This window comes from Camarhynchus parvulus, chromosome 22 (assembly GCF_901933205.1).
Source record: "Camarhynchus parvulus chromosome 22, STF_HiC, whole genome shotgun sequence".
NCBI classification, from domain to species: domain Eukaryota; kingdom Metazoa; phylum Chordata; class Aves; order Passeriformes; family Thraupidae; genus Camarhynchus; species Camarhynchus parvulus.
The window spans coordinates 482,088-508,341 of NC_044592.1; the positions used below are offsets into that span (position 1 = coordinate 482,088).

The window sequence follows — 26,254 nt, forward strand, 5'->3', positions numbered from 1 at the left end:
AGCAGCTCCTGCAACCTCCACAGTCAGAAAACAGCCGGAGCCTCCAGAGGCCATCCTGGCCTATCCCCACCCCAGGAAGGATCATCTGTCATTCCTGACAGGTATTTGTTTAATCTGTTCCTGAAGGCTCCAGTGATGGAGATTCCACACTTCCCCAGGCCCTGGGTTCCCCTGCTTGGCCATCACTGCTGTGAGAACTTTCCCTTAATGTTTAACAGAGACCTTTTCCTCTGAATAAAACACATTTCTTGTCCTTCTCAGTGCAGTTATGGAGAACAGATTATTGCCCCCCACCTCTAAACATTCTGCACAGCTGAAGACTTGTTCAAATCCTCTCCAGATTAAGAAAACAAAGTATTTTGAGGATAAATTCTATCCAGAGAAGGACAAAAGGAACTAAAAAGCACCATAAAGAAGTAGACATTTCTTGGAAAGAACTGCAACCTCTTCCTTTCCTGTAAGTTTCTCCGCCCTGGCACTGCCATCAAGCATCCACAAATGATCCCTAACAATCCTTTTCCACCCAGCTGTGCCAGGAGGAAAATCCAAGCTTTGTTTTCCTCTCCTTACCCTTGTTCTCCTCCTCCCACCTCCCAGCTGAAGTGCACTTGGGGACCTCTCAGGGAACCTTGAGGGAGAGCTCCCAGTGCTGCTGGGGCTGGGCTCAGGGCAGCATCCCCCAGCGCTCTGGGCAGCAATTGGGATTAACCCCTCTTGTATCACACATGAATTTATTGTCTCTTCCTCCAGGACAATTCTTTGGTCTCACCAGTGCCTGATATTCAGGATGTGACAGCCCCAGTGTCACCCAGGGTTGGATTTGGTACCTAAAAGCTGCACAGAAACACCCAGACAGCTCAAGTACAGCTTGAATCTGTTTAAGCACAAAATGATTTCCAGATGAATCTCACACCTGATTCCAGCCCATCATTTCACTTTCCCAGTTTAATTCCAGTGCACAGCTCAGTAGCTGCTTTGTTTTGAACAGTAAAAGGAGCAGCTATTTTTACTAATTTCCTTATTTTTTAAGCTTTACATTATAAGTTCAGCCAGCCTCTCAGATTTTGTCCATGATGTTCTGTTCCAGGTCCCTTCCAAGCAGAAAGCTCAGCCCAGGCTGCCCTCTCCTGGCAGCCAAGCACAGCATCCAGCCCAGTCTGCTTCCAAACCCAACCCCAAAGCAAATCCCCAAGCCAAACATTAAGGCAACTGTTTTTGGAGGGATTTAAGACATGGAGATGTGGCACCTGGGGACGTGGTTTATGGGCCACAGGGCAGTGCTGGACTCTGATCTTAAAGCTCTTTTCCAACCCCAATGATTCTGTAACTCAAACAGCTTAAACAGTGGAGTTTCTTTCAAGTTGCTTTAGGAATTCTTGTCTTGGGAGAAAGAGGTATAAAAATCCAACTGCTCTGGTTTCTGTTAAGCTCTATAAAAGCAGCCAAGTACATAAAGGATTTTGTCCCACATCACTCATGGTAAAAACCAGGTCACAGAAGGGACTGTTGGACACAAAGCCATTTCCTCCAGGCTGGCACGGGCATCCCTCTGGGCTGGAACACCCCAGGATGAAAAATGAAAGCAGCAGCAAAGCTTGGAGCAGAGCACCTGCAGTCCTCACTCCTTATGCCATTGTTCCAAGCAGAAAAGTGCAAACAGGAAGGTGACAGGGGCCAGCAGGGGTGGACTCAGGACACACACGCAGGGCTGGGAAGGGCTGGAAATGAAGCCCAGCCTTCCTGGTGAGGAATGCTTCTCTCCCCTCAGCCAATTTCATTTGTCAGATGAATTTATACAAATAAAGATCTAAAAGCTTTTTTTTTCTTTAATGACCACCCTTGACATCAGAGAATTGTTCATGAACTCTAAATCCTACTCTAAGGAGCTCCACCTCTGCTCATGTCCCAAAGCCTCTTCAGAAGATAGAAACAGGTTCCCCACTTCTTGAAAGGGAAGAGGAGGAAGGGATTCCTTTATTCACTGCAGACAATCTCTTTTGAGTGTAGTTTTGCAATCTAGAAGAAAATATATGCAGATTTCAACAGCAATTTCTAGGGAATGGTCACACACACAGGAAACAAAGCCTTGGAGCAATGGTAGCTGGAAGGACACATTTGACTCTGTGGTTTAACTGCTAAAGACAAACCCACGTTTATCAGGGAGAAGAATTTTTTAATTCTCTTCATTACCTGCCACAACTGTACCAGACCAATGCTCTGAGCCAGTCTGCCACACAGTTCAGATCTTCAAGCATTTTAGGCATCAAGACAAGGAAAATGAGTTCTAAGTTACCCAGAAGATGAATAAGAAAATAAATGAGGAAATACAAGTGGGAAAGAGAAGAAAACTGCACTTGAGAGACAACACAAGGCCTAAGAAGCACCTTCACTTCAGAAAATCAGAGATGCCTGAAACATCTTTCAATCTCAGCTCAAGAGTTTCTGCTGCTTCTGAGTGTTTTTGGTCACTCCTGTTCTTCCCACACACAGAATTTGTGCTTCTCCTTCTCTGGGTGGCAGCCCAGGGCATTTCTTGAGCTGTGGCTTCACAGAAGCTTCTCCTCCTCCACCTCCTGCCAGGACCTGCAGCAAGGGGAGCAGAGCCCTCATTCTCCTTCCCTGGGGCTGGGAAGGGGAGGGGGTTGTGTTCCCTGTGGTGAATATTCTCAGATCCTGCCAGGATGGATGTGCTGCTGCTCCTCCTGGCTTTGGGCTCCCTGGGAATCTCACTGGGAAGCTGAATCCAGGCAAGTCCCTTGCTGGCTGCATCCTTGCTCAGCCTCATGCTGCGCCTCACCCTGAGCTCAGCACTGGCCCTGCTCCTCCTCCTGCAGGCCTGCAGGGACCCCTCCTTGGCCTGGGGGACTGAGAAAACTTCTTCCACATTGTAAGAGCAGACTGGAAGATCAGCCCCAGTTATTTCCAAGTTTTCAATAGGAGGGAAGTAGAAGGCACTGCTGCTTCTTCTCCTTGCTGGATCACGTCTGCCAGAATCCTTCTGAGGACACCTGGCTCTCTGGGCACCCTCCTGCACAGCCTGTTGTTCCAGAATTTCCAGCCCAGTTAGATGATTTCCTTCTAATTCTTCCTTTTCTATTAAGGAACTGCTTTCTTTTGCTTCTTTTTCACATGGAGTCTCTTTGCCTTGCTGGAAATAATCAGATGTATCAAAATCACCTTCTGCATCTGGCACACTATTTGAAAACTGGGGGGATAAAATAAATAAAAAAATTGATATTTTTTTAAATATAGGCGAGAGGTATTCCATAAAAACTGGTTTCAAACAGCTGAACTGGCTACTGTTCTCCTTACCACTGAGTCTCCAAAATCCCAACACCTGACAGGGAATCCTGCAGGCTGGATTCTGTTTCAGTGGGAGGCAGTTGCTTGGGAAGCAGAGAATGCTGGAATGGCCAGGGATGGAAGAGACCTTAAAGATCATCCCATTCCACCCCCTGCCATGGGCCCAGGCTGCTCAGAGGCTCAGCTGAGTTCTGAATGCCCAACCCCTCCTTCCAAGGATGGAGGCTCCATGGCCTGCAGGCTGCCTGGTCCCAGTTTAACCACTCCCAGTGCCTTCCCCCAGACATCACTTCTGTGCTCCCTGAGCCCAGCAGTTACCTCAGGAGCTGCCTCCAGGCTCCCCGGCACCTCAGAGTCTCCAGGCCCAGGGCTGGTGGCTGCTGCCTCCTCCAGGAGCCCAGGGCTTGGGCACAGAGCAGCTGCACAGAGCCCCTTCCCACGCATCCTGCCAGCCTGGGGCTCCTGGGCAGTGTCCCTGCATTTGGGATCACCCAGACCTGCACCCTCTGAGCAAGAGCAAGCACGTGGTTAATTCACTGAATGTACAACATCTTTATGTATTACAAGAAAACTTCATGGTATTTTACTTTGTGTATAAATTATTTTACTTATTATACTTATTTACCTATGTAAAAATAACCTTCTAAACAACATCCCACATAAACAGTGGGGAACAAACCCAACAGAATGCTCTGCACGTCCCTTCACTCTTCATGCCCAACTCACCAGCTTAAAGACCATGAAAATAGCAGTACCCAAAGTAAAGAGGTGGATTTTTGGTCAGATTTACACCGGAGTCCAACAAGAACTGAATTTATCAGCTGGACATTATTAATTTATTAGATCCTCCAGACTCTGCTATTACAGAAGCAATTAAAAGTAGAAATATTTTTTGCATAACTGTTGAAATAAAGGAACAGAAAGAGCAAAGCAAAACAAAACTAAAACCCAGATTACCTGTAAAAAGTGCATCTGCCTTTGGTGAGTTTGGAGAACACACAGAAGAGAAAACCTCTGGGATTTCAGGGATAGGGCTGAGAAGGGGCTTCTTAGAAGCCATTTCTCTTTCCCCATACAAAGATTTCTTGACTTTTTTCTTTCTTCTTTTTCCATAGCTTGGGCGGGTTTTTCTCTGAAAAGATTGAGAAGGAGAATAAAGCACAGTGAAATTTTAATCATTCCCTACAATATTTTTCAGTAAGTGACCCCATTACTGGATTTTGATGGATGACAACTGTTTCCCCTAAAAGGAAGGTTCCACTACTTCTGCCACCTACGGAATAATCTAGAAATCCATAAGCAAAAAATAATTACTTTTCTAACATGGCTCTGCAAGAACTTGGTAAGGGAAGAACCACAAACTCATTTGTTGGCCCTCCAGTCTGAAAAGTGACACACAAACACCTATCCCCAAAAAGATCCTTTTGGCCCTACAAGAATTCAAGCCCTCAAATCAGTAAAGGGATGGGGCAGGAAATGCAGGAAATCAAGATGGGGATGAAGAAGAAAATATTGGCAGCAACAGGAAGATCAAAATAATCCTGAAGGACACAAGGAGAGAGAAATAAATAAAAATAAAAGCAGAATTCAGCAACTGCAGTGGCTGGCACTCACCTGGGTCTTCTTGGGAGCAGCTGTGGTTGGATTCTTCTGTCTCTGAATCTTGCTCCTTGGATTTTTAGTGTCCTTGTCGTTATCAGTGTTTGTGGCTCCTGAGCTGCTCCCAGCAGGGTCCTGTGCCACGGCCCTGCACTGCTGAGGAACAGCATTTGGGGTGTCTGGGGGCACCAGCTGCTCAGAAAAACCCCCAGAGTCCAACAGGCACAAGAATCAAATGCAATTAATCTCTTCTTGCCTCATTAGAGGTTGGCAAAACTGGGAATTAAATATTATAGACTTATTTCCCACAGTACAATCCAGTCCTGTTTGTATTATAATGAAAATGCAGTAATTTTTTTATCTCCAGTTATTTAAGAAAATGGGTTACTTTTTGTATATTCCTCTATTTGCTGCCTTCCCCTCGCACCAGAGCTGTCCAACACTGCAGTCTGAAAGCACTTCTTGTACAATCAATTCTGTGCCTTGAAATGCCAGCAACCAAAACATTTTGTCATATTATTTGGAAAAGCTCCTGGAAAATTCAATAGAAACTGTCAATTTAAGTATCAGGCTGTATTTTTAATAACTGGAAAATCACTTTCACTGAAAAATCTCATTTCCTCAAGGCATTAACAGGAGGTATTTCCATATACCTGGATATAGACAATCCTCATACCTGAGGCTGGAAAAACTTTTTTAAGCATCAAGAAGGATAAAAGAACAATTCTGCCTGAAGAAGTTCAAATAAACAAAATAAATTTTATCACCAAGGAAACTCACCTTCCTCTTAGTAGAAGAACGAGTTGTTACCACATCAGGTTTGTCAGTCTCTGCTACTATAAATGAAAAAAAAGGATTTTTAGTCAGTTTCAATGCAAGTTAATCACATTTTGAGGAAATTACATAATTTCTGATATTATGCACTTCAGCCACTTTAGTCTTGAGTGAAAACTTAATCTTGAGAACTATCAAACATGGCAAGATAAAAATTTTACCTTGCTCTACAAAACAGAGGAAAATGCAAGTTGGGAGGATTTGGTAACAATAATTAGAACATCCAAAGCTTTCATAGATAAATATGGACAACCCACTCTCAATTCTTTTGTTGTTGGGTTGCTGTTTAAGCCATCAAAATTACAGTATCAGAATCAAGACTCTAAAAAAAGCTCCTTTAAGCAGTAAAATTTCCATAGAATGATATCCCAAGTCTAAATAAGATCCAGTTAACCTAAAGCTCAGGTAAACACTGCAGCTACTGCAAGGAGCTTCAGAAAACCTTTCCATTTGAATGCTAGCATTGAAGTTTTAGCACAATTGAAATATATCCCCTGTATTAAAAAAATACAAACAGAAAAATAAAACAAACCCCTCAACTTTCAGTTTTCAGGTACAAAAAATTCATTATCTACTGATAAAAACACAAGTTGGGGTTACCTTCTGCAATTTCAACAGGTGAAGGGGCTTCTGCAGGGGCTTCTGAACCTTCCAGGAATTCTGGGAGAGGCTCAACACCTTCCTTCAAACAGAAAATGACATTTCTTAGCAATAAATTACAGCAGATATTTGATGGACCTTGTCCATCAGTCTTTGTAGACAATGTGGTTTTATTTTGTTTCCTTAAAGAAAACATCTTTGCTCTGTGCGGCAAAAAGAAACACAGCAGCAAAATATAAGAAAAAGTGAAGGAGAAAACATCTCAAGGTTCAGAAACCTCCTGAAACAGCTCTCCATGCCAAAGTGCTGTTCAGAATTCCTAAAAACTCAACTTCTCAGTGTGAGTCTGTAACTCCAAGCAGACTCTGCTTTTACATTTCAGCAATCTCGTCACAAAACCCAGCAGGCTGGGGGGAATGAACCAAGGACTGAGCACTGACAGGGAACAGAGACCAACAAACTCACCTCATCCCAGCCAAAATCCAGGAGGGGCAGAGGCTCCTCGGAGAGGCCAGGCCTTGCCCAGGGGCTCTGCCCTTGGGCACACCCAGGGGAGGCTCCTCTGCGTAAGGGGGTGTTGGCAGGCAGGCTCTGGTCAAAGATTTCGGGGCTCAGAACTTCCCCAAAAGTCACTTTTTTCTTCTTTGGTGTTTTGGAGCTCTGACTGTCAGATCTCTCTGCTGGAATAAAATGAAATAAACAGTTGAGTGAAGGGGAACTGGCACAGGGCAGAAGCTTTGCAAGAGATTTAAATATTCTCCTAAAAATCACCACGCAAACAACCGGCAAGACACCATCCTTACATGGCCTGTGAGGCCAGCCAGGATTGTCACTCTGGATTTATTAAAAAAACAAGGAAGAAAGAGACTAAAAACAACTACCTGTCACCCAAGTTTCAGCTGAAAAGTGTAAGACTCTTTCAAAAATCAGGGATTCTATTGAGGTGCTCAAGGCTTTCTGAAGCTTTGGGGTGGGATTCATTTTTTTGATAGACATGCCTTTCCTTGGCAATCTTGTTTTCCATGTCAGCAGCAGGATGCCACAAGGAGGTCATTCAGTGGTGATTAATACCAATAACTACACTTAGCAAAGAGGCAAAAACCTTACCATCCCAATATTTGACTTATTTAAAAAAAATAAAGAAAGCCAAGGGATTTTTTTTCCTTAGAAAGGGGAATCTGACCTGTTTGCAATGTTTCAGAGGCTCTTACACAATTGGAGACTGCAGCAGATTCATCTCCTCCTCCATCAATGACACTATTTAAGTATTCCTGTCAAATTTAAGAAATACAGTTCAATAAAAATTAATTAGAATATTGTTCCCTGATTTAATAACCAGTCCTTTTGTTTAACCTGTACTTGTTTGCTGCATGAATAAAACTCAAAACCATTCATTTCATGGAATGATTCAGGTGGGAAGGAAGTTTAAAATGACCCAGTGCCACCCCTGCCATGGGCAGGGACACCTCCCACTACCCCAGGGTGCTCCAAGCCCTGTCCAGCCTGGTCAGGGACACTTCCAGGGATCCAGGGGCAGCCACAGCTGCTCTGGGAATTCCATCCCCCACCCCACCCTCCCAGGGAGCAATTCCTTCCCAACATCCCACCTAACCCTGCCCTCTGACACTCTGAAGCCATTCCTGGCACTCCAGACCTTTGTCAAGTCTCTCTTTTTCCTGACACCCCTTCAGGTGCTGAAGGTGCAGCTGGGTCAGTCCTGATCCTCTCCCAACATGAGAGCTCCAAGCAAAGCTCCCACGATGACCAAGCAGCATTAAATCATTTCCAAACCATTCCCAAACCATTCCCAAGCCACAGCAGTCAGTCACCAAAGCACCTGGAAGCTCCTCCTTGGTGCAAGCACTGAATCAGCCCTGGTGCTGTCCAGGAGCTCCTTGGCTGGGGTTTTCTTCAGGATGGATCTCAGCAGGGAGCTGCTCTGGCAGAGGTCAGTGCTGGGAGTGCTCCCAGCCTGCACTGCCAGGCTCACACCTTCCACAGCCCCAGCCTTCCTCCTGCTGAGGGCTGACACAGCATCCCCAGTGCCACTGTGCTCACACCTGGCCACTTCAGAGCAAGCACACAGCTGGGACACTGAAGTGTTGAAGGAAAAGTGACAAAACTTTAGTACTGAAAGCATGAGTATAAAAGCACACACATCTCCTCAGATCCTGTGCAGAAACACCCCACAAAAATCCACTAGTCTGTAAATTCTGGCTCTTTTTATGCGACATGTACATTTGTTATTTTCAGAAATTCATAAAACATACTAAAAAGGAGCACTACATGAATGAAAAGTTACATCAGGATTCTACTGCATCCTAAATTGTAGGCCAAGTGACAAATGTCAGCTGAAACATTTCCTGACCAACACTTTTACTTCCTAATGAGACTTTAACAAAGATTATAACAGTGCTGAATCCTCTTACCAAGGCCTGTTTCCAGGGTATCTCCAGTTACAGCAGGGTCCAAGGATTTAACAGGATTTTGCTGCTCACAAACCCATTCCTAAAGAAAGAGTTACAGGATTTTTACAACAGCACAAACTATGGAGGGTTTCAATCCCACAGACAAGGATTTCAGAGTTTTCTCCATCATCCACTATTTCAGCTGCATTTATTTTCCCCAAGCACCCAGGGAAATGCTTAGAAAATGCTTAATTAATTAAATCCTTAGCAAATGAAGAAATTGTCTATTTTAATGTCTAACTGAGAGGTTCTCCCCAGTTCAAAGCACCTTTGCAGCAGCAGGCTCAGTGACAGTCCCAGCTCGTTGTGGGGACAAGATGCTGCAGATCCTGAGCTCACTCCTGCTGCTCTTGGTCCAATTTTCTCGTAAATTTTCTTTCAAAGCAGCTCCTCTGTTGCCCAGCATGAACTTTTCACTCCACTGCTCCAGGTTTGGCTCTTTTCTAAAAGGTGCTTTGTTCTGAGCTGCATCAATTAAAAATAAAACAGAACCCAAACAAATCACAAAGACAAACTTCAGGTTTTCCAATGAATCCTCTTTTTGTATTTCTTCATCAAGAGGTGGAAAAAGTGAAGAAATGTTCTAGGCAGGGAGAAGAACACATTTTTTAGATCTACTTTGAAAATAACATTACCAACCTTCAAAACAAAATAAATTATTCTTTTCATATAAATGTTACTACGGTCAGCAATAACAGAAGTAAAATGAAAACCATTCTGTTTCATGGAAAAAAGTGCAAAAACATTAATGCTCAGTGAGAAATCCATGAAAGACTACAAATCTAGGAACTAAAACTGAGGACAGAGACCCAAAACCATGAGTTTTCAGAGAAACCACTAATCAGGGTGCATTAAGATGATTTAAACAAACCAAACAAACCTCAAACCAAGCACAAACACCTGTGCCAAGCCTAGTAAAGGAAGATTATTTTGTTTTACAGGAAGCATTTCCAGTTTCATACATTCAGCCTAAGGGAAGAGCTGATATTTAAGGTAAATCACTGAGCAGGATATTTAATCAACTTACAGGAACCTCCTTCCTGGGAAGGCTCCCCCAGGTGTGAGAGCCCAGGCTCCCCCTCAGCTTCGTGCAGAGATTCAAAGGAGGCTTGGAAAGTGTTGATCTTATCCTTCAGTGACCTCACATTTGCAGGTTTAAAAGGACTGATCTGCCAAAACAAAATTAATCCCATCAGGCATTTCTTCCCTCACCATTGCAGCTTCTCTGTTCTGTATTTGCACTTCGACATAAAATACAAAGGATCTAGCATTTAATCTGGCTGCAATTATATCTGTACAGAAAAAAAAAAGGAAAAAAGGAAGTCTATCCAGAAATCTGGTACATTTTATTGCATTTAATCTGTTCCTCTAGTCTAGAATTTGCTTTGTGACAGCCCAGAATAGTTCAAGTTCTGAACAAATCTGATTAACCAAGTCACTCACGCTTGAAATTGACTTCACTTGGAACCAGCAACACTTTAAATACCCAAAAACCAAGCACAGCAAACACAGGAAAGTAACAAAAATTAAAATTTATCAGCATGCTCAACATGGAGAAGAAATACCAGCCTCTACAGTGTAAACAAAACCTGGAACATCCCCTTGTCCTGGAGTCAGTGTCCAAGGGACAGCAGCAAATTAATGCCATGGTTGTCCCTTCTGCTGGATTCTTCCCAGGACTCACGTCCCCTTCTCCCAGCACAAGGTGGCTCCTGCAGGGAATGGAAGTTCCCCAGCAGGAATTTGGGAAGGACTCTCACCTGGGTGAAAGTTTCTTTCTGCCTGCTGCTCCTGTGCTGGGCCAGGTACCGGATCAGGGTGTTGTTTTCTGGTGATCCCCTCAAACCAATGGTTGATCTTCTCCTAAATTTTAGTGAAGTTGGGGAAGTCCCTGAAAAGGGGACACAAGGAGAGGTTAAAAAGAAAAACAAAGCACAAAACCACAAAAATGTTTTGCAATACCCAAAGCTTTAAAATGGTAATTTTTAATCTTTTTTAAGGTTGATTAATGCCACTTATTCTGATCCAAAATTACTTGCTCAGCCCAAGAAACCTCCCTGAGCTCATCAAATAATCACAAACCCAGTCTGCCTTTCAGCTTTTCAATTGTTTGTTAGTGTTTACCAACATTTGCAGAATTTGTCTTGCAACTCCCTTGTGAAACTCAGGACACTTCACTGACTGAAGAGACAAACAGGGAGCATTTCACTGAGCAGGATACAACCTGTGCAGTTAAACGGTACCATTGCCCTGTATGTGGGATGTCCTGTGAGGATGTTGCAGCAAGAGCCTCTCAGAGAGTGCTCCTGGGCACATCCAAACTCTGATCACCAGAATCTGCCCTGAACTGGAGCCTTTCTGGAGAAGCCCCTCTGGGAAGGACAGAAGTCATCTGTCACCCCAGCCTCACCTGTGGGTCGTGTTCCAAAACTTTCCTGAGCAATCCCACACTCAGCACCTATCACAGCACCAAAGTCCAGGGGCTTTTTCCTCTGCTCAGACCATCCAAAATCAGGTTCTCCTTCCACTGTGTCCCTCTCAGGAGTGGAGAAGTCGTTTCCCAAGGGAACAGCTGGGCTGCTGGACAAACCCTCCCTGGTGTGCAAGGGCAAGGGGGGCTCCGTGAGGAGCACACCCCCCCCGAGTGCCCCAGAGCAGCCCCCAGGGAGCTGCCAGCCCCCAGCAGCCCCCTGGGGGGGACACAAATTCTCCTCGGGGCCTTTGGGGCACTTCAGGGCACGTTTTGGTGACCGTGTCTGGTTCCCATCAGTGAAATTCTCCTTCTTGGATGGTCTGATGGCCTTGGATTTGGTCACTTTGCAGCTCTTCTGGGCTCTTGACAGAGGGAAAGAGGCCTCCTCCTTCTGTTCATTTTCTTTGACTTTCAGGGGAGTTTTAGATCCTCTGAACATTGTTTGGGACTTATTTGAAGGAACATCCACTCAGTCTTTGCTACTATAATTACAGATTCCTATAAAAAGGAAAAAAAAAACCTTATTACTTGCTAAGAGTAAGAGCTCACTACCATGCTCAAGCTCCTCCCAAAACCACACTTTTCCTGGACAAGGTGTTTAACAGAGGGGTGGGAAGGGAAACTGATCCCCAAAAACCTGCAGGGAAAGGACACAAGGGGCAGGGACCAGAAAGAAAAACACAGAGCAATAAAAACCTGCATTATAAACGTGCACAGGAGTGGCTCAGGGTAAGGAGCCACAAGGCTGTGATGTCACTCTGTCAAACTTCACATTAATATAAAATACATGTATAAAATACAATAATCACAATCGCACTGTGGCTGTTTTGCTCCAAGTGTTACAATAAATATCAGCAGTTTAATGCTACTTTTAATAACACTAATTAGTAGCAGCAGAAAGAGAATACAAAAGGAAAGAAACTGGAAACATACAAATACATTAGAAAGAAAACAGCAGAAGAAACACTAATAATATTTTTTTAACTACTAGTACTATATATATTTTATTATATTATAGATATTTTATTTTTTATATATATATATACATAATATATATTTTAACTACTATCTACTAAGTAGAAACTTTAGAAGGTTAGGTTTTTTTGCAGTTAGTTTCTTAAGTTAATGATGTACAACTCAATAACGTGACTCTGAAATTTCCCTTCTGCAAACACGCGCACTTTTAGAGATAAAATTACCTAAATCAATCTGCTTTACAACGCTTGGGCAACCTTTTCCTTTCTTATTTCTTCTTTTTCTGCCCTCAGGCCCAGCGGAGGCCGATGGCTTCAGCCACAGCCACCGGCCGAGGGGGCAGAAACTCCCAACGCGGGGCTCCCGGGTCTGCACCGCCCCCTGGGCACTCGCAGCCCGCAATCCCGGAGCGCACCCCGGGTGCCCCCGGTACCGTCCCGGGTACCGCCCGGGTACCCCCGGTACCCCCCGTCCTCCCAGAACGCTGCGGTCCCCGCCGAGCCGCCCTCACCTGGGCCCGGCGCCCGGCCCGCCTCACGCTTTCAAACCGCGCCACGCCCCTGCGGATCCCTCCGCTCCCCCGCCCCTTCCCCACCCTCAGCGCCCGCTGCAGCCACCCCGGTCCCAGCGGCACCGCAGGGAGGGCGGATCATGGGGACGATCCCTCACCGCTGCTCTGCCCCGGGGGTCCGCGGGGCTGGGCGGGGACGGGGGGGACTCTTTGAGTCGGCGGAGAGATCGCGGCCGTTGGGCCGCAGCACCGCTTTGGTACGGGAGACAAAATGATTAAATGAATTCATTCAACGGCCCGCGCGCACGTGACGGGCGACAACCAATCGCAGAGGGATTATGCAAATATGAACGAGTCTTCTGTTCGCGATTGGCTGTCGTCCCGGCTTTGGCCCGCCTCCCCGCTGTCCATTGGGCAGATACGCAGAGCAGCGCGGCGCTGATTGGCCGCGGGGCATGCCCGTCAGCGCCCGCCCCTTCCGGGTGTCGGCGCGGCGGCGGGCGCAGCATGAGGCGGGTGACGCTGTTCGTCAACGGCAGCGCCCGCAACGGGAAGGTGAGGCCGGGCCGGGGCCGGGGCCGCTCCCGCGGGGCCCTGCCCGCCCTCCCGCAGCTCCCGGGGCACCGGGCCGGGCCCGCGCCGAGCAGGCGGGAGCGGGGCGCGGGGTCCCCTTCGGTGCCCGTGGAGGGAGTCGCGACAGGCGGGATCAGTCACGGGGGAGGCGCTCGGTGCCCTGAGGGAGTCGCGTCCGGCCGCTCGTGTCAGGCACCGCTGTGGGATGAGGGCTCTGGGGGGACATGGACCCTGCGTGCGGGTACCCTGGGAATAATCGCATTTTATTGCTTAAAACCTCGCTAAAATCGCCTCAGGACTGAAAACAGTGATTCTTAGGCCCAACCAGTGCTTGTCCAGCAGAGGAAAAGGCCCTCGGATGCAGTTCCACAGAGAGCCCGTGATCCTGATGTTTCCATCCACATTCTCAGTGTAGATGTTGATGTGATAATTGTATTAATTATTAATTCTATTAATTCTGCCCATGATCCCGCTATTTCCAGCCGGGCTATTTCCCCTGGAGTGCAGGGGTTCATGTGGCTGCATTTCAGCCCTGCAGTTCTGCTAAATTGTGTTTGTGATCCTGATTTTCCATCCACGTCTGAGTGCAGACAGTTCATGTGCCTGTCCTTCAATCCTTGATTTTAGGGAGGGAAGTACATCTGGGAGAGGCTTGGAACAGAGCAAGTAGCAATACTTCTTTAGAGAAATAATCAACGGAATTATATTCCTGCAGCACCAACGTTGATTCCCTCCCTGCTGTTGCAGTGAGGTTTGCTGGGAGCTGTGCAAGTCACCCTGGTTTTCCTTTCCCTTCTTTCCTGGTTGAGATCCAAATGGATTTTGCTCCTCCTGATAGCCCTGATAAATCTGAAGTGGCAGAACTTTTGGAGCACGGTTTCCTGGGTTTGTTTTTATTCACAGCCTCCTCTGCTCTCCTCCCCAGGTCGTGGCTGTGTATGGGACTCTCTCGGATTTGCTCTCTGTGGCCAGCAACAAGCTTGGGATCAAAGCCACCAGCGTTTACAACGGGAAGGGGGGGCTCATTGATGATATTGCTTTGATTAGGTGAGGATCAGCCAGGAAAAGGCAAATCAGGACTGTGGATTAGGAGACTAACCTGTTAATCCTCCTTAATCCATACCCAGTGCTTTCCCTAAAACCAGATGTGATCATTTCCAGCCAGGATGCCCAAAGGTCCTTTCGTGTCTTTTTAACTTCAAGCCATTTATTGATTCAGCTCTTGATACAAGCTGTGTCTGAGGCTGCCTCACCTCCTCCTGTGGTGATTCCAGGGCAATGTTTGTGCCATGAAATCCCCACTGGTTTGGTCAGCCATGGAATGGGGGGTTTTCTATAAAGGAGACAAATTCTGGCAGTGCTTTGGCTTCACAGAATAGCCCCAGACTGGGGAGAAAAGCAGCTATTTTGTAAAAATTAACTGATTACACGAGTGGTCCCTACCTGGCTGCTGCAGATAAAATCTCTGGTGAAGTCAGTCCATTCCGATCCAGTAGAACCTGCAAAACACAGATAAAAATCAGAAGTTCCAGCTAATGGCCACTGGTCATAATTTACCTGAAAGAGTCAGGAGAGGTTCCACTGTCAATTAGATGAACAATAAATTATGATTAACCTTCTTCTTTTTCTCTTCCCTCTGCCCCCTTCTGTCTCAGGGATGATGATGTTTTGTTTGTCTGTGAAGGGGAGCCCTTCATTGGTGAGTCTGTAATTCTTGTCTTTAACCTTTTATTTAATAGAGTTTCTGTTGCTTTCATATAAACTTCAGATTTTATTTGGTGGTGTTTTCAGACGATACCTCTTTTTAATTAAAGAATATTAGCAATTTTTCCAGTAATTACTTTCTTTATTCTCTGCAGATCCTCAGACTGATGGGAGAGCTCAGGAGGAGCTGACAGGTTCCCACACAGACTGGCTGACTCTCAATGTGGGAGGCAGATATTTCACCACCACCCGGTAAAGATGGTCTTCAAAAACTTCCAAAACTTCCTTTCAATAAGGCAAAATACCTTAGAAATGTATTTAAAAATGTACCTTAAAAATACTTTAAAAAAACCCTTAAAAAGTAACTTACTGTGAAGCAGGAGGTGTTTGACTCCTCCAGCTTTCTCTGTATTTTGTATTTGCCACCACAGTTTTGCAAGAAATTAGTTCTTAAACATTTACAGATGAAAGAAATGTAAAGCTGGGCTGTTTTTGTTTTCTAGGAGCACTTTGGTTAACAAAGAACCTGACAGTATGTTGGCACACATGTTCAAAGACAAAGGTGAGTATGTTGAGATGAACTTTATTATTTTTAAGAAATAAATTAGCAAAGTAGGCAAAAGTCACTGTCAAGCTGAGGCTTTTGTTCATAAAGTAAAATATCCAGAGTATGTGAAAGTACCAGAGCAGAACAGGGACTTATTTTTTAAAGCTGTATTTCTCTCTATCGTCTCACCACCTAATGTTGGTCATCTGTCTCACAAGCTGCAAGTACAGCTCCCATCCATTGTGAGTAGTTTGGGTCCTTTGTTTGTTTATTTGATTTGAGGTTTTCATCTTGTTGCATCTTCCTGAGTTTTGTCAGCAGAGCCAAAGAGCAAAGTGCACGAGGCAGCCTTGGGGAGACAATCAGACTAAAATTTCAGTTCTGATTTTATCCTAGCCAGGGTTCTTTTGTATGTGGTACAAATTCAGTTATTCAGAGCAGGAACAAGTTCATTTTAAGCTGATTTTTTCCCCCACTCCTCTTTTCCTTCCTTCTCTCTCCGAACCACCCTTCCAAGTGGAATGTTTGCTATTCCAGTCCCTTTGGTAATAAAAAACTCTGAAAACTGAAGCAAATGCTCTTCTATTACTACATCAAAAGTAATTTTATATATATATATGTTGTGGAAACAGATGCTTGGGGGAATAAGCAAGATCCTAGAGGAGCTTTCCTCATTGACCGCAGTCCCGAGTATTTTGAGCCCATTTTGAACTATTTGCGTCACGGACAGCTCATTGTAAATGATGGCATTAATTTGCTAGGTAGGTATTACCTGTCTGACATCTCCTAAATTATTCCTCCTTGGAATTAAAGCTTTGTGTGTAAATGATGGCATTAATTTGCTAGGTAGGTATTACCTGTCTGACATCTCCTGAATTAATTATTCCTCCTTGGAATTAAAGCTTTGCCCGTGGTGAAGCCAGGGGGAGCTTTGTGTGCTCATCCCCGTGGTAGGGAGTTTTCCTTTGGTGGATTTATTCCCAGAGTGCAGCTCCATGTGCTTGCTTTAATGAGGATAGGCTGGTTATTTCTCTTTGGAGCATTAAAAATCCATACTGGGTTAATATCTGGAATTCTGGAGTCGATCTCTTTAACCTAATGCTGCTGTTGGAAATGTTGTGTCTGAGTTATGTTTTTCCTTTTAGCTGCAAGCAAACTTTTTCTCTCTCCCCAGTTACATCCAGTAGAATGTGTGTGTGCTCTCCAGTAAGGGGAGAGAAGGGTGCTGCTCTCTGGCTCAGCAATTCCCTGGATTAACCAGCCCTGCTTTGTTTGTAGGGGTTCTGGAAGAGGCCAGGTTTTTTGGGATCGACTCCCTCATTGAACACCTGGAAGTTGCTATTAAGGTACCTCGCTCTCTGTGAGCCCTGGATGCAGGTGCTGCTCTCCCAGGGAGTGTGTAACTCGGTGCTGTTAGCTGTAACTCAGAGCTGTCCCGTTCCCGTCCCCAGAACTCGCAGCCAGCCGAGGATCACTCTCCCATCTCTCGCAAGGAATTCGTCCGGTTCCTGCTGGCCACGCCCACCAAGTCCGAGCTGCGCTGCCAGGTGAGGGAGCTCGGCCTTTGTCTTCCAGCAAAACTCCAGGAATTGTGTCCTGACACCTGATCCAACCCTGCCCTCTTACAGTTTAAAACCACAGCCTGTTTTAAGGAAAGATCCAGACCCTGAGAGCTTTGCATTTACGTGTCAGGGTGTTATGCAATAGAGTAAATGATCTTGTGTGTGTTTATATAGCACCATGGAATGGTTTGGGGTTGGAGGGACCTTAAGGATCATTTTGTTCCAATCTGCCATGGGCAAGGACACTTCCCACTGTCGCAGGCTGCTCCAGCCTGGCCTTGGATGCTTCCAGGGCTGGGGCAGCTCAGCTGCTCTGGGAATTCCATCCCAGCCCCTCCAACCCTCACAGGGAGGAATTTCTTCCCAATATCCCATCTAAACCTGATCTCCAAATCCATTGCCCCTTGTCCTGGCATTCTCTGTCCATCTAAAAGTCCCTCCCATCTTTCTCTCAGCCCCTTTAAGGTACTGGAAGTGTGTCAATACATTGTTTATCTGTATAGATTTATATACACGACTCCTCAGACGTGCTTCTTTTAATTCTTTTGTGTCCAGAGCTGCCCCTTGCCCTCTGTGACCATTTTGGGGGTGTTCACTGCCTTTGCAGGGGCTGAATTTCAGTGGAGCTGACCTTTCCCGCCTGGATCTTCGCTACATCAACTTCAAGATGGCCAATCTGAGCCGCTGCAACCTGGCCCACGCCAACCTGTGCTGTGCCAACCTGGAGAGAGCTGACCTGTCTGGATCCGTGCTGGATGTAAGGGTGCTGCACCCTGGGCTGCCCTGCACTTGCCTCCAGAAACAGGAATTGGAACAAAAAAATCAGTTTCCCAATGTTTTCTGTGATAGTTCCACTTAGAGCGCTCCCACACTTCCTCACAGTAAAGGGGGGTCTGTGCTTTGGGGGTTCAATGCAGAATTTAAATCTGTGTTCTGCTGATTTCTGGTATTTATCTTGACACCCTCATGACTCACATCCTGTCTCTGGCAGTGTGCAAACCTGCAGGGGGTGAAGATGTTGTGTTCCAACGCAGAGGGAGCATCCCTGAAGGGCTGCAACTTTGAAGATCCATCGGGCCTTAAAGCTAATTTGGAAGGTAAGTTTTTACTTGTTAATTATTCCCTGGAATCAGCCCTGTACCTGTACATTTATGTGGCAAAAGTTCAGCTGTGTTTGTACAGTCCCTGGAAGAGCCCACAACTCTGGTTCTGCCAAATAATCCTTGAATTCCCAGTTCTGCCTTGGCCTCTCCCAGTTTGCAGTGTCAGATCCCAGGACATCCCTCTGGCTGCCCTGGAGGGCTGGAGCCCCTGCCAGGGGCTCAGAGACTTTGGCACAGAGCCCAAGGCACCTGTGCCTTTGATTTTAACCCATGGAAAAGATTACCAACCTTATATGAGGATTCACAAGCCACGAGAGTTTAAGTAGAATGATAGTTAAGTAGAATGGTACAAGATAGAAAAGTAGAATTTTAAGATTTTTAGAATGGGGGTTCAGAAGGCAAGATGGAGGGATTTGGGTGTGCCTTGTCCTTCTTCTTTCTTCTTCTTAGCCTCCATGTTCTGGGTGAGGTGGCACTTTTGGATTGGTTTAAGGTAGAAGCTCACTGTCTAACACAAGTGATAGGTATTGGAAAATAATTGTAAATAATGTACATGTAGTTTTTAGTATAAAAAGACAACACCACCCTGAAGGCAGTCAGTGTGCCACAGACTGACTTGTTAGACAGACATCAGCAGGTCAGGAAAAGAATATTGTAGCTAACAGAAAATAAACAAAACCACAGTAAACCAAAATAAACCTTGAAAACCACAGCCAAGGAATCCTGACTCCTCCTTCTATCTCGTGGCTGGCGAAAAGAGACTTTGTAGCACCTGGGGGTCATTGAGCACGGAAACGCCCAGAACCAGCTCTCGGGGAGCCTGTCCTGGAGCTGCTGCTCTCGTGGCTGGTTTCCCTCAGCCCTCCCCGTGGGTGTTGCAGGTGCCAACCTGAAGGGAGTGGACATGGAGGGCAGCCAGATGACCGGGATCAACCTGCGCGTGGCCACGCTGAAAAACGCCAAACTCAAGAACTGCAACCTGCGAGGAGCCACGCTGGCAGGGACTGACCTGGAGGTGGGGAGCATTCATTCCCTAGACATAAACAGAAATACGTTTCCTAGACATATATTGTGGGGAGACAAAACAAAGATAGTGCAGAAGGTAATCTCACCCCTGAGGAGCTGCGGCTGCACTAATTACCAAAGATCAGGAACAGGCCTGCCCTTAACAGGCCACAGCTGTGTCTAATAAGGATGTGATAGAAAAGAGCGGGTTAGCTGGTTGAGGAGAGCTGCTGGAGTTTGTTGGCTGTGCTGTGAAGGAGTCAGTGCTGTGAGGTGCTGCCCATGAGAAGTCACCGAGAAGATGTGGAACTTCTGCCATAAGATAACAGCAATATATAAATATAAAATGTACACATATTGTGTATGTGTACAAAAAGATGGTAATTTAGGGGGTTGCTGGCTTTTCTCCAGCTGCAAAGTTTAATGGAGTTAAGGGAAGTGGAGTTAAACTTTGGAACAGAGTTCTGTCTCTATTCAGTTAACATTATTTTTCCTTTCCCCCCCCAGAATTGTGATCTGTCAGGTTGCGACCTACAAGAAGCAAATTTGAGGGGATCCAACGTGAAAGGAGCCATCTTTGAGGAGATGCTGACACCCCTGCACATGTCCCAGAGTGTCAGATAGGGGCAGAACACGCTGGAGAGGAAGGAATCCAGACCTTCATCGTGACTTGCTTCACCTCCCCCTCCTGAGTTCAAGTCATGGTTATTAGCCACCTTACATTTGCAGTAGTGCCTAGGTAAACTCTTTTTGATCACTTTTGGGGAGGGAATTTTTGCTTTCAGAGGTACCAGCAGAGAGTTTGTACCTCTTTGAGCAGAGTGAGGAAGCGGGCTGGTGCTGGAATCGGAGAGTGTGGCTGGTTTGGGGGGAAAGGTTCAATGGTTTCATTGTTTAGCATTGCCTCACTTTGGAATGCATTTTAATTTATAAAGCACAATATATGCAATTCTATTTATTAAATCTGTAGCTGCAGTATGAACAGAAAACGTTACTCCTGTACAGTAGCAACCAAGTTGAGGTTTACAGGTGTATTTCCAGGGTGGATCCATGCCAGGGGTGGCTCAGTGTCCCCAGGGGGTGCTCAGGTCTCTGCTGGGGTGGAAGCTGATGGGAACATCCCTGCTCAGAAATTGGATGTCTTTAATTAATCCTCTCCAAATGAGTGTGGAGGTGCACTGTCAGTCACAGCTGGTGACAGGAATCCTGCTGTCACATGTCCTGGCCACTCCAGGCTGGAGTTCCTGCGGTTTTCACCCTTTGTGGTGAATTCAGTGCAGAGAGGAAAGTACAGAGCTGGCACCAAAGCAGAGGGAGGCAGAGGGGCCCCAGCTCGTGCTCTGCCCTCCCCTCACGACCTCAGCAGGTGAATCTTCCCCTGTTTCCCCTCCGTGTACTATGCAAAGACTCCCTGACAGCTCCCTGGGCATCATCCTTTTCCCAGCTGGGTCTTCCTGTTCTGTTTGGGCTGCTTCAGGTGGCTGTGAAAGCCTCTTGTGTGGGGCACTTGTGCAGGGCAGAGGCCTCAGCACCCTGATGTGGATAAGGAGCTGCTTCCCTGCAGGATCCATGGAGTGCTCAGCTCACACCACCTTTATTTTACACACAATCAAAAAGCACATGAAGAAACTATACCAAAAAAAAAGAAAAAAGGTGCATCAAGAACTTACCTCAGATGCTTAAACCACCCCAAAGTTATAACTAACCTTGAGTTTAAGGAAATCAAGCTGTTACTGTAGAAATACAAAGGAGGAATAAGAACCAGTGGAGTCCCACAGGAGCTGGAGTTCCACAGTTCTCCAGGGGGTTGTCTCTCCCTTGCAGTGCAATTTCTGTCGTCTTGTCTCAGTTGTTGTTACAAAAATGCTGCTTTGCCCCCAGGCTGGGAGATTCAGAGATGGTTGAGGGTCAGCAAAGGATGTGTTTGGGGGGAATTGCAGGATTCTCCCTCCTTTTCAAGTTGGTTTGACTCAGGTGAGTGATGTGAACTTTCAAGGCTCAAAATCCCAGAGCCATGAGGTTCAGAACTGGGATTATTTCCTGCAGATCCCTCTGGATCCAGCTCTAGGACAGCACTATATCCTTGGAGCAATGACCTGTAATTCCAGGGAAATACCACAGTGTGACTTTGGAGTCCTTTCTCACACCTCATGGCTTTCAGTGCGAATGTTGTGTCTGTTGCAGTAGGAGAAGATTCCTAGGGCTAGAGAAACAAATGAATTATTTTTCTTTATCATATTTTGTAGCTGGCAGAAGTAAAACTATTGTATGGAAAAATATATATATATATATATATCTATTTTCATAATCACTGTGTATAAAATCTCTTTGAACTTTCACTGAAGCACTATGGAATAATCACAGCATGTGGCACCATCATTCACAGCTGGATTTTAGGTACCTCTTTTGCCAGGACAGAGCTGTGGCAAGAGCCCTGTGCAGAATTTGCAGGTTCCAGCTAATTTAAGTTGCATTAATAAAAAGTGTGAAGGAAAAAAGTGGCTTGGTTGTCTTCATTTTAATAAAAACCCCAAATCTTATCCGGTTTCTGTGAGAAGAAAAAGAATTTTTTAGTTTTAAGTATAAAATACCTGTTGGAAAAACAGCTGTGCTCATGGGGGTTCTGAGCCATCAATTGGGAGAATTGCATGGGATTGGTTTTGATTTGTCATTCCTCTCCAAGACTTCTCAGCCTTTTTGTCCCCACCCTTCATATTGGCTTAATAAAATAGTTGGAGGCAAAATAGTCAGAGAATCAGGGAATATCCTGAGCTGGAAGGGCCCCAAGGATCCTAAAAGTCCAATTCCTGTGGATTCACCAGAAACCTGTGGAGAAAAAGTTGTTGGGAGCTGTTCAGGGCAGACTGATGAGAGCCAGGGTAAGTGGTGGTTAATGAGCTGCAGTTACTGGGCAAAGCTCTCTAAATGTCCAAACCAACTCTGCTTTTACCTTTAACCAACCCTCATTTTCACAAGGCTCAGCGTGAAGGAAGGAGGCTCCAAACACAGGAGAATCCCTGGGTGCCTCCTCGTGCCTGCCAGAGCAGCAGGAACCCTCCTGCTCTGAGCCCAGCATTGCTGCTCTGAGCCCAGCACTGCTGCTCTGAGCCCAGCACTGCTGCTCTGAGCCCAGCATTGCTGCTCTGAACCTCACACTCCTGCTCTGAGCCCAGCACTGCTGCTCTGAGCCCAGCACTGCTGCTCTGAACCTCACACTGCTGCTCTGAGCCCAGCACTGCTGCTCTGAACCTCACACTGCTGCTCTGAGCCCAGCACTGCTGCTCTGAACCCAGCACTGCTGCTCTGAGCCCAGCATTGCTGCTCTGAGCCCAGCACTGCTGCTCTGAGCCCAGCACTGCTGCTCTGAACCTCACACTGCTGCTCTGAGCCCAGCACTGCTGCTCTGAGCCCAGCATTGCTGCTCTGAACCCAGCACTGCTGCTCTGAACCCAGCATTGCTGCTCTGAGCCCAGCATTGCTGCTCTGAGCCCAGCATTGCTGCTCTGAACCCAGCACTGCTGCTCTGAGCCCAGCACTGCTGCTCTGAGCCCAGCATTGCTGCTCTGAACCTCACACTCCTGCTCTGAGCCCAGCACTGCTGCTCCTGAGCCCAGCATCTGCTCTGAACCTCACACTGCTGCTCTGAGCCCAGCATTGCTGCTCTGAACCCAGCACTGCTGCTCTGAGCCCAGCACTGCTGCTCTGAGCCCAGCACTCCTGCTCTGAGCCCAGCATTGCTGCTCTGAACCCAGCACTCACTCCTGCTCTGAGCCCAGCATTGCTGCTCTGAACCCAGCACTGCTGCTCTGAGCCCCACACTGCTGCTCTGAGCCCAGCACTGCTGCTCTGAGCCTCACACTGCTGCTCTGAGCCCAGCACTGCTGCTCTGAACCCAGCACTGCTGCTCTGAGCCTCACACTGCTGCTCTGAGCCCAGCACTGCTGCTCTGAGCCCAGCATTGCTGCTCTGAACCCAGCACTGCTGCTCTGAACCCAGCACTGCTGCTCTGAACCCAGCACTGCTGCTCTGAGCCCAGCACTGCTGCTCTGAGCCCAGCACTGCTGCTCTGAACCTCACACTGCTGCTCTGAGCCCAGCACTGCTGCTCTGAGCCTCACACTGCTGCTCTGAGCCCAGCACTGCTGCTCTGAGCCTCACACTGCTGCTCTGAGCCTCACACTGCTGCTCTGAGCCCAGCACTGCTGCTCTGAGCCCAGCACTGCTGCTCTGAGCCCAGCACTGCTGCTCTGAGCCCAGCACTGCTGCTCTGAGCCCAGCATTGCTGCTCTGAGCCCAGCATTTCTGCTCTGAGCCCAGCACTGCTGCTCTGAGCCCAGCACTGCTGCTCTGAACCCAGCACTGCTGCTCTGAGCCCAGCACTGCTGCTCTGAGCCCAGCACTGCTGCTCTGAGCCCAGCACTGCTGCTCTGAGCCCAGCACTGCTGCTCTGAGCCCAGCACTGCTGCTCTGAGCCCAGCACTGCTGCTCTGAGCCCCACACTGCTGCTCTGAGCCCAGCACTGCTGCTCTGAGCCTCACACTGCTGCTCTGAACCCAGCACTGCTGCTCTGAGCCTCACACTGCTGCTCTGAGCCCAGCACTGCTGCTCTGAGCCCAGCACTGCTGCTCTGAACCCAGCACTGCTGCTCTGAGCCTCACACTGCTGCTCTGAGCCCAGCACTGCTGCTCTGAGCCCAGCATTGCTGCTCTGAACCCAGCACTGCTGCTCTGAACCCAGCACTGCTGCTCTGAACCCAGCACTGCTGCTCTGAACCCAGCACTGCTGCTCTGGAGCCCAGCACTGCTGCTCTGGAGCCCAGCACTGCTGCTCTGAACCCAGCACTGCTGCTCTGAACCTCACACTGCTGCTCTGAGCCCAGCACTGCTGCTCTGAGCCCAGCACTGCTGCTCTGAGCCCAGCACTGCTGCTCTGAGCCTCACACTGCTGCTCTGAGCCCAGCACTGCTGCTCTGAACCCAGCATTGCTGCTCTGAGCCCAGCACTGCTGCTCTGAGCCCAGCATTGCTGCTCTGAACCCAGCACTCACTCCTGCTCTGAGCCCAGCATTGCTGCTCTGAGCCCAGCACTGCTGCTCTGAGCCTCACACTGCGTCTGGAGCCCAGCACTGCTGCTCTGAGCCTCACTACACTGCTGCACTGGAGCCCCGCACCTGCTCTGAGCCCAGCATTTCTGCTCTGAGCCCAGCACTGCTGCTCTGAGCCCAGCATTTCTGCTCTGAGCCCAGCACTGCTGCTCTGAGCCCAGCACTGCTGCTCTGAGCCTCACACTGCTGCTCTGAGCCCAGCACTGCTGCGCCAGCCCACTGCTGCTCTGAGCCTCACACTGCTGCTCTGAGCCCAGCACTCCTGCTCTGAGCCCAGCATTGCTGCTCTGAACCCAGCACTGCTGCTCTGAGCCCAGCATTGCTGCTCTGAACCCAGCACTGCTGCTCTGAACCCAGCACTGCTGCTCTGAACCCAGCACTGCTGCTCTGAGCCCAGCATTGCTGCTCTGAGCCCAGCACTGCTGCTCTGAGCCCAGCATTGCTGCTCTGAACCCAGCACTGCTGCTCTGAACCCAGCACTGCTGCTCTGAACCCAGCACTGCTGCTCTGAGCCCAGCACTGCTGCTCTGAACCTCACACTGCTGCTCTGAGCCCAGCACTGCTGCTCTGAGCCCAGCACTCCTGCTCTGAGCCCAGCACTGCTGCTCTGAACCTCACACTGCTGCTCTGAGCCCAGCACTGCTGCTCTGAGCCTCACACTGCTGCTCTGAGCCCAGCACTCCTGCTCTGAGCCCAGCACTCCTGCTCTGAACCCAGCACTGCTGCTCTGAACCCAGCACTGCTGCTCTGAACCCAGCACTGCTGCTCTGAGCCCAGCACTGCTGCTCTGAACCCAGCACTGCTGCTCTGAACCCAGCACTGCTGCTCTGAGCCCAGCACTGCTGCTCTGAGCCCAGCACTGCTGCTCTGAGCCCAGCATTGCTGCTCTGAACCTCACACTGCTGCTCTGAGCCCAGCACTGCTGCTCTGAACCTCACACTGCTGCTCTGAGCCCAGCACTGCTGCTCTGAGCCCAGCATTGCTGCTCTGAGCCTCACACTGCTGCTCTGAACCTCACACTGCTGCTCTGAGCCCACCATTGCTGCTCTGAGCCCAGCACTGCTGCTCTGAACCCAGCACTGCTGCTCTGAACCCAGCATTGCTGCTCTGAGCCCAGCACTCCTGCTCTGAACCTCACATTTCTGCTCTGAGCCCAGCATTGCTGCTCTGAGCCCAGCTGTCCTCACAGTTTGAGCAGCTGAGCTGGAGCCCGGGGCTGGCTGCCCCTGCCAGGAGTGGGAGGAGCCCTGGGGCAGGAAGAGTGACTCTGCTAAGAGTCACCAAATCCTCCCTGAATTGTTGACTCACTGAATTACTGAATTACTGAATTACTTTAATCCATTAAACTCCCAGAGGTCATGGGAGCTGAGGCACAGGTTGTTTGGAGAGCAGGGGACACGAGATATTCAGTGCACAGCAAGGCAGGGGAGCAGCCAGGTGGGGAAAAACACAATTTCTGCAGTCCAAAGTACTGAATTGAGCTCCTGCATGCAAACAAGTCTATCAATCTGCAGTGCACAAACCCTTGAGATTGGAAAATAGGGAATCATGGAATGGTTTGGGTTGGAAGAGTCCTCAAGGATCATTTCCATCAGTTCTATCCCCAAAAACTTGCACTGTCCCAGGCTGCTCCAAGCCCTGTCCAGCCTGGCCTTGGGCACTTCCAGGGATGCAGGGGCAGCCCCAGCTGCTCTGGGAACTCCATCCCAGCCCCTCCCCATCCTCACAGGGAAGGAATTTCTCCTAATATAAACCCAAATTCTCTATTTCTTCCTGACCTAAACCTTCTCGGTCAGTTTAAACCCCTTCTTTGGGTTTAAACCCATTCCTCCTTGTCCCTGTCACTCCAGGCCTTTCTAGAAAGGATTTGGGGATCCTGTTCACACCAGAGACCC

General features: G+C 47.9%; 2 protein-coding genes across 5 annotated transcripts; one reads left to right on the plus strand and one right to left on the minus strand.

The window, feature by feature from the left end:
• Positions 1-313: 313 nt before the first annotated feature.
• On the minus strand, positions 314-13,050 carry CDCA2 (cell division cycle associated 2). 4 transcript variants are annotated; one of them, XM_030964327.1, is made up of 15 exons: positions 12,922-13,050; positions 11,215-11,775; positions 10,565-10,695; positions 9,832-9,973; positions 9,073-9,269; positions 8,766-8,844; positions 8,174-8,430; positions 7,520-7,607; positions 6,802-7,013; positions 6,337-6,418; positions 5,683-5,738; positions 4,918-5,058; positions 4,261-4,435; positions 3,622-3,809; positions 314-3,205 (listed from the first exon to the last, which is right to left on the minus strand). In XM_030964327.1, exons 2-15 carry the CDS (start codon positions 11,714-11,716, stop codon positions 2,387-2,389), a joined length of 3,069 nt encoding a protein of 1,022 aa, XP_030820187.1. In that variant the 5' UTR covers positions 11,717-11,775; positions 12,922-13,050; the 3' UTR covers positions 314-2,386. The 4 variants fall into 4 exon arrangements, with proteins under 4 accessions (XP_030820187.1, XP_030820189.1, XP_030820190.1 ...); XM_030964329.1 differs by lacking the exon at positions 12,922-13,050 and adding an exon at positions 12,477-12,691 and having other exon boundaries at positions 4,918-5,055; XM_030964330.1 differs by lacking the exon at positions 12,922-13,050 and adding an exon at positions 12,477-12,691 and having other exon boundaries at positions 314-3,148.
• Positions 13,051-13,230: 180 nt separating this feature from the next.
• KCTD9 (potassium channel tetramerization domain containing 9) lies at positions 13,231-21,755 on the plus strand. The gene is made up of 12 exons (XM_030964321.1): positions 13,231-13,318; positions 14,262-14,383; positions 14,992-15,035; positions 15,196-15,292; positions 15,544-15,602; positions 16,220-16,348; positions 16,866-16,933; positions 17,039-17,134; positions 17,757-17,906; positions 18,141-18,246; positions 19,134-19,267; positions 19,765-21,755. Exons 1-12 carry the CDS (start codon positions 13,271-13,273, stop codon positions 19,879-19,881), a joined length of 1,170 nt encoding a protein of 389 aa, XP_030820181.1. The 5' UTR covers positions 13,231-13,270; the 3' UTR covers positions 19,882-21,755.
• The last annotated feature ends 4,499 nt before the right edge of the window (positions 21,756-26,254 follow it).

What these genes read in the sequence shown, in the direction of transcription:
- KCTD9 (XM_030964321.1), top strand. Translation starts at nt 13,271, where the DNA reads ATGAGGCGGGTGACGCTGTTCGTCAACGGCAGCGCCCGCAACGGGAAG. An exon ending in ACCTGGAAGTTGCTATTAAG is followed by an intron (nt 16,934 to 17,038) that starts GTACCTCGCTCT and finishes TCCCGTCCCCAG; the next exon opens with AACTCGCAGCCAGCCGAGGA. An exon ending in TGTCTGGATCCGTGCTGGAT is followed by an intron (nt 17,907 to 18,140) that starts GTAAGGGTGCTG and finishes TGTCTCTGGCAG; the next exon opens with TGTGCAAACCTGCAGGGGGT.
- CDCA2 (XM_030964327.1), bottom strand. Translation starts at nt 11,716, where the DNA reads ATGTTCAGAGGATCTAAAACTCCCCTGAAAGTCAAAGAAAATGAACAG. An exon ending in TTCCCAGGAAGGAGGTTCCT is followed by an intron (nt 9,270 to 9,831) that starts GTAAGTTGATTA and finishes TAATTGATGCAG; the next exon opens with CTCAGAACAAAGCACCTTTT. An exon ending in GCCTGGAGGCAGCTCCTGAG is followed by an intron (nt 3,206 to 3,621) that starts GTAACTGCTGGG and finishes TTATCCCCCCAG; the next exon opens with TTTTCAAATAGTGTGCCAGA.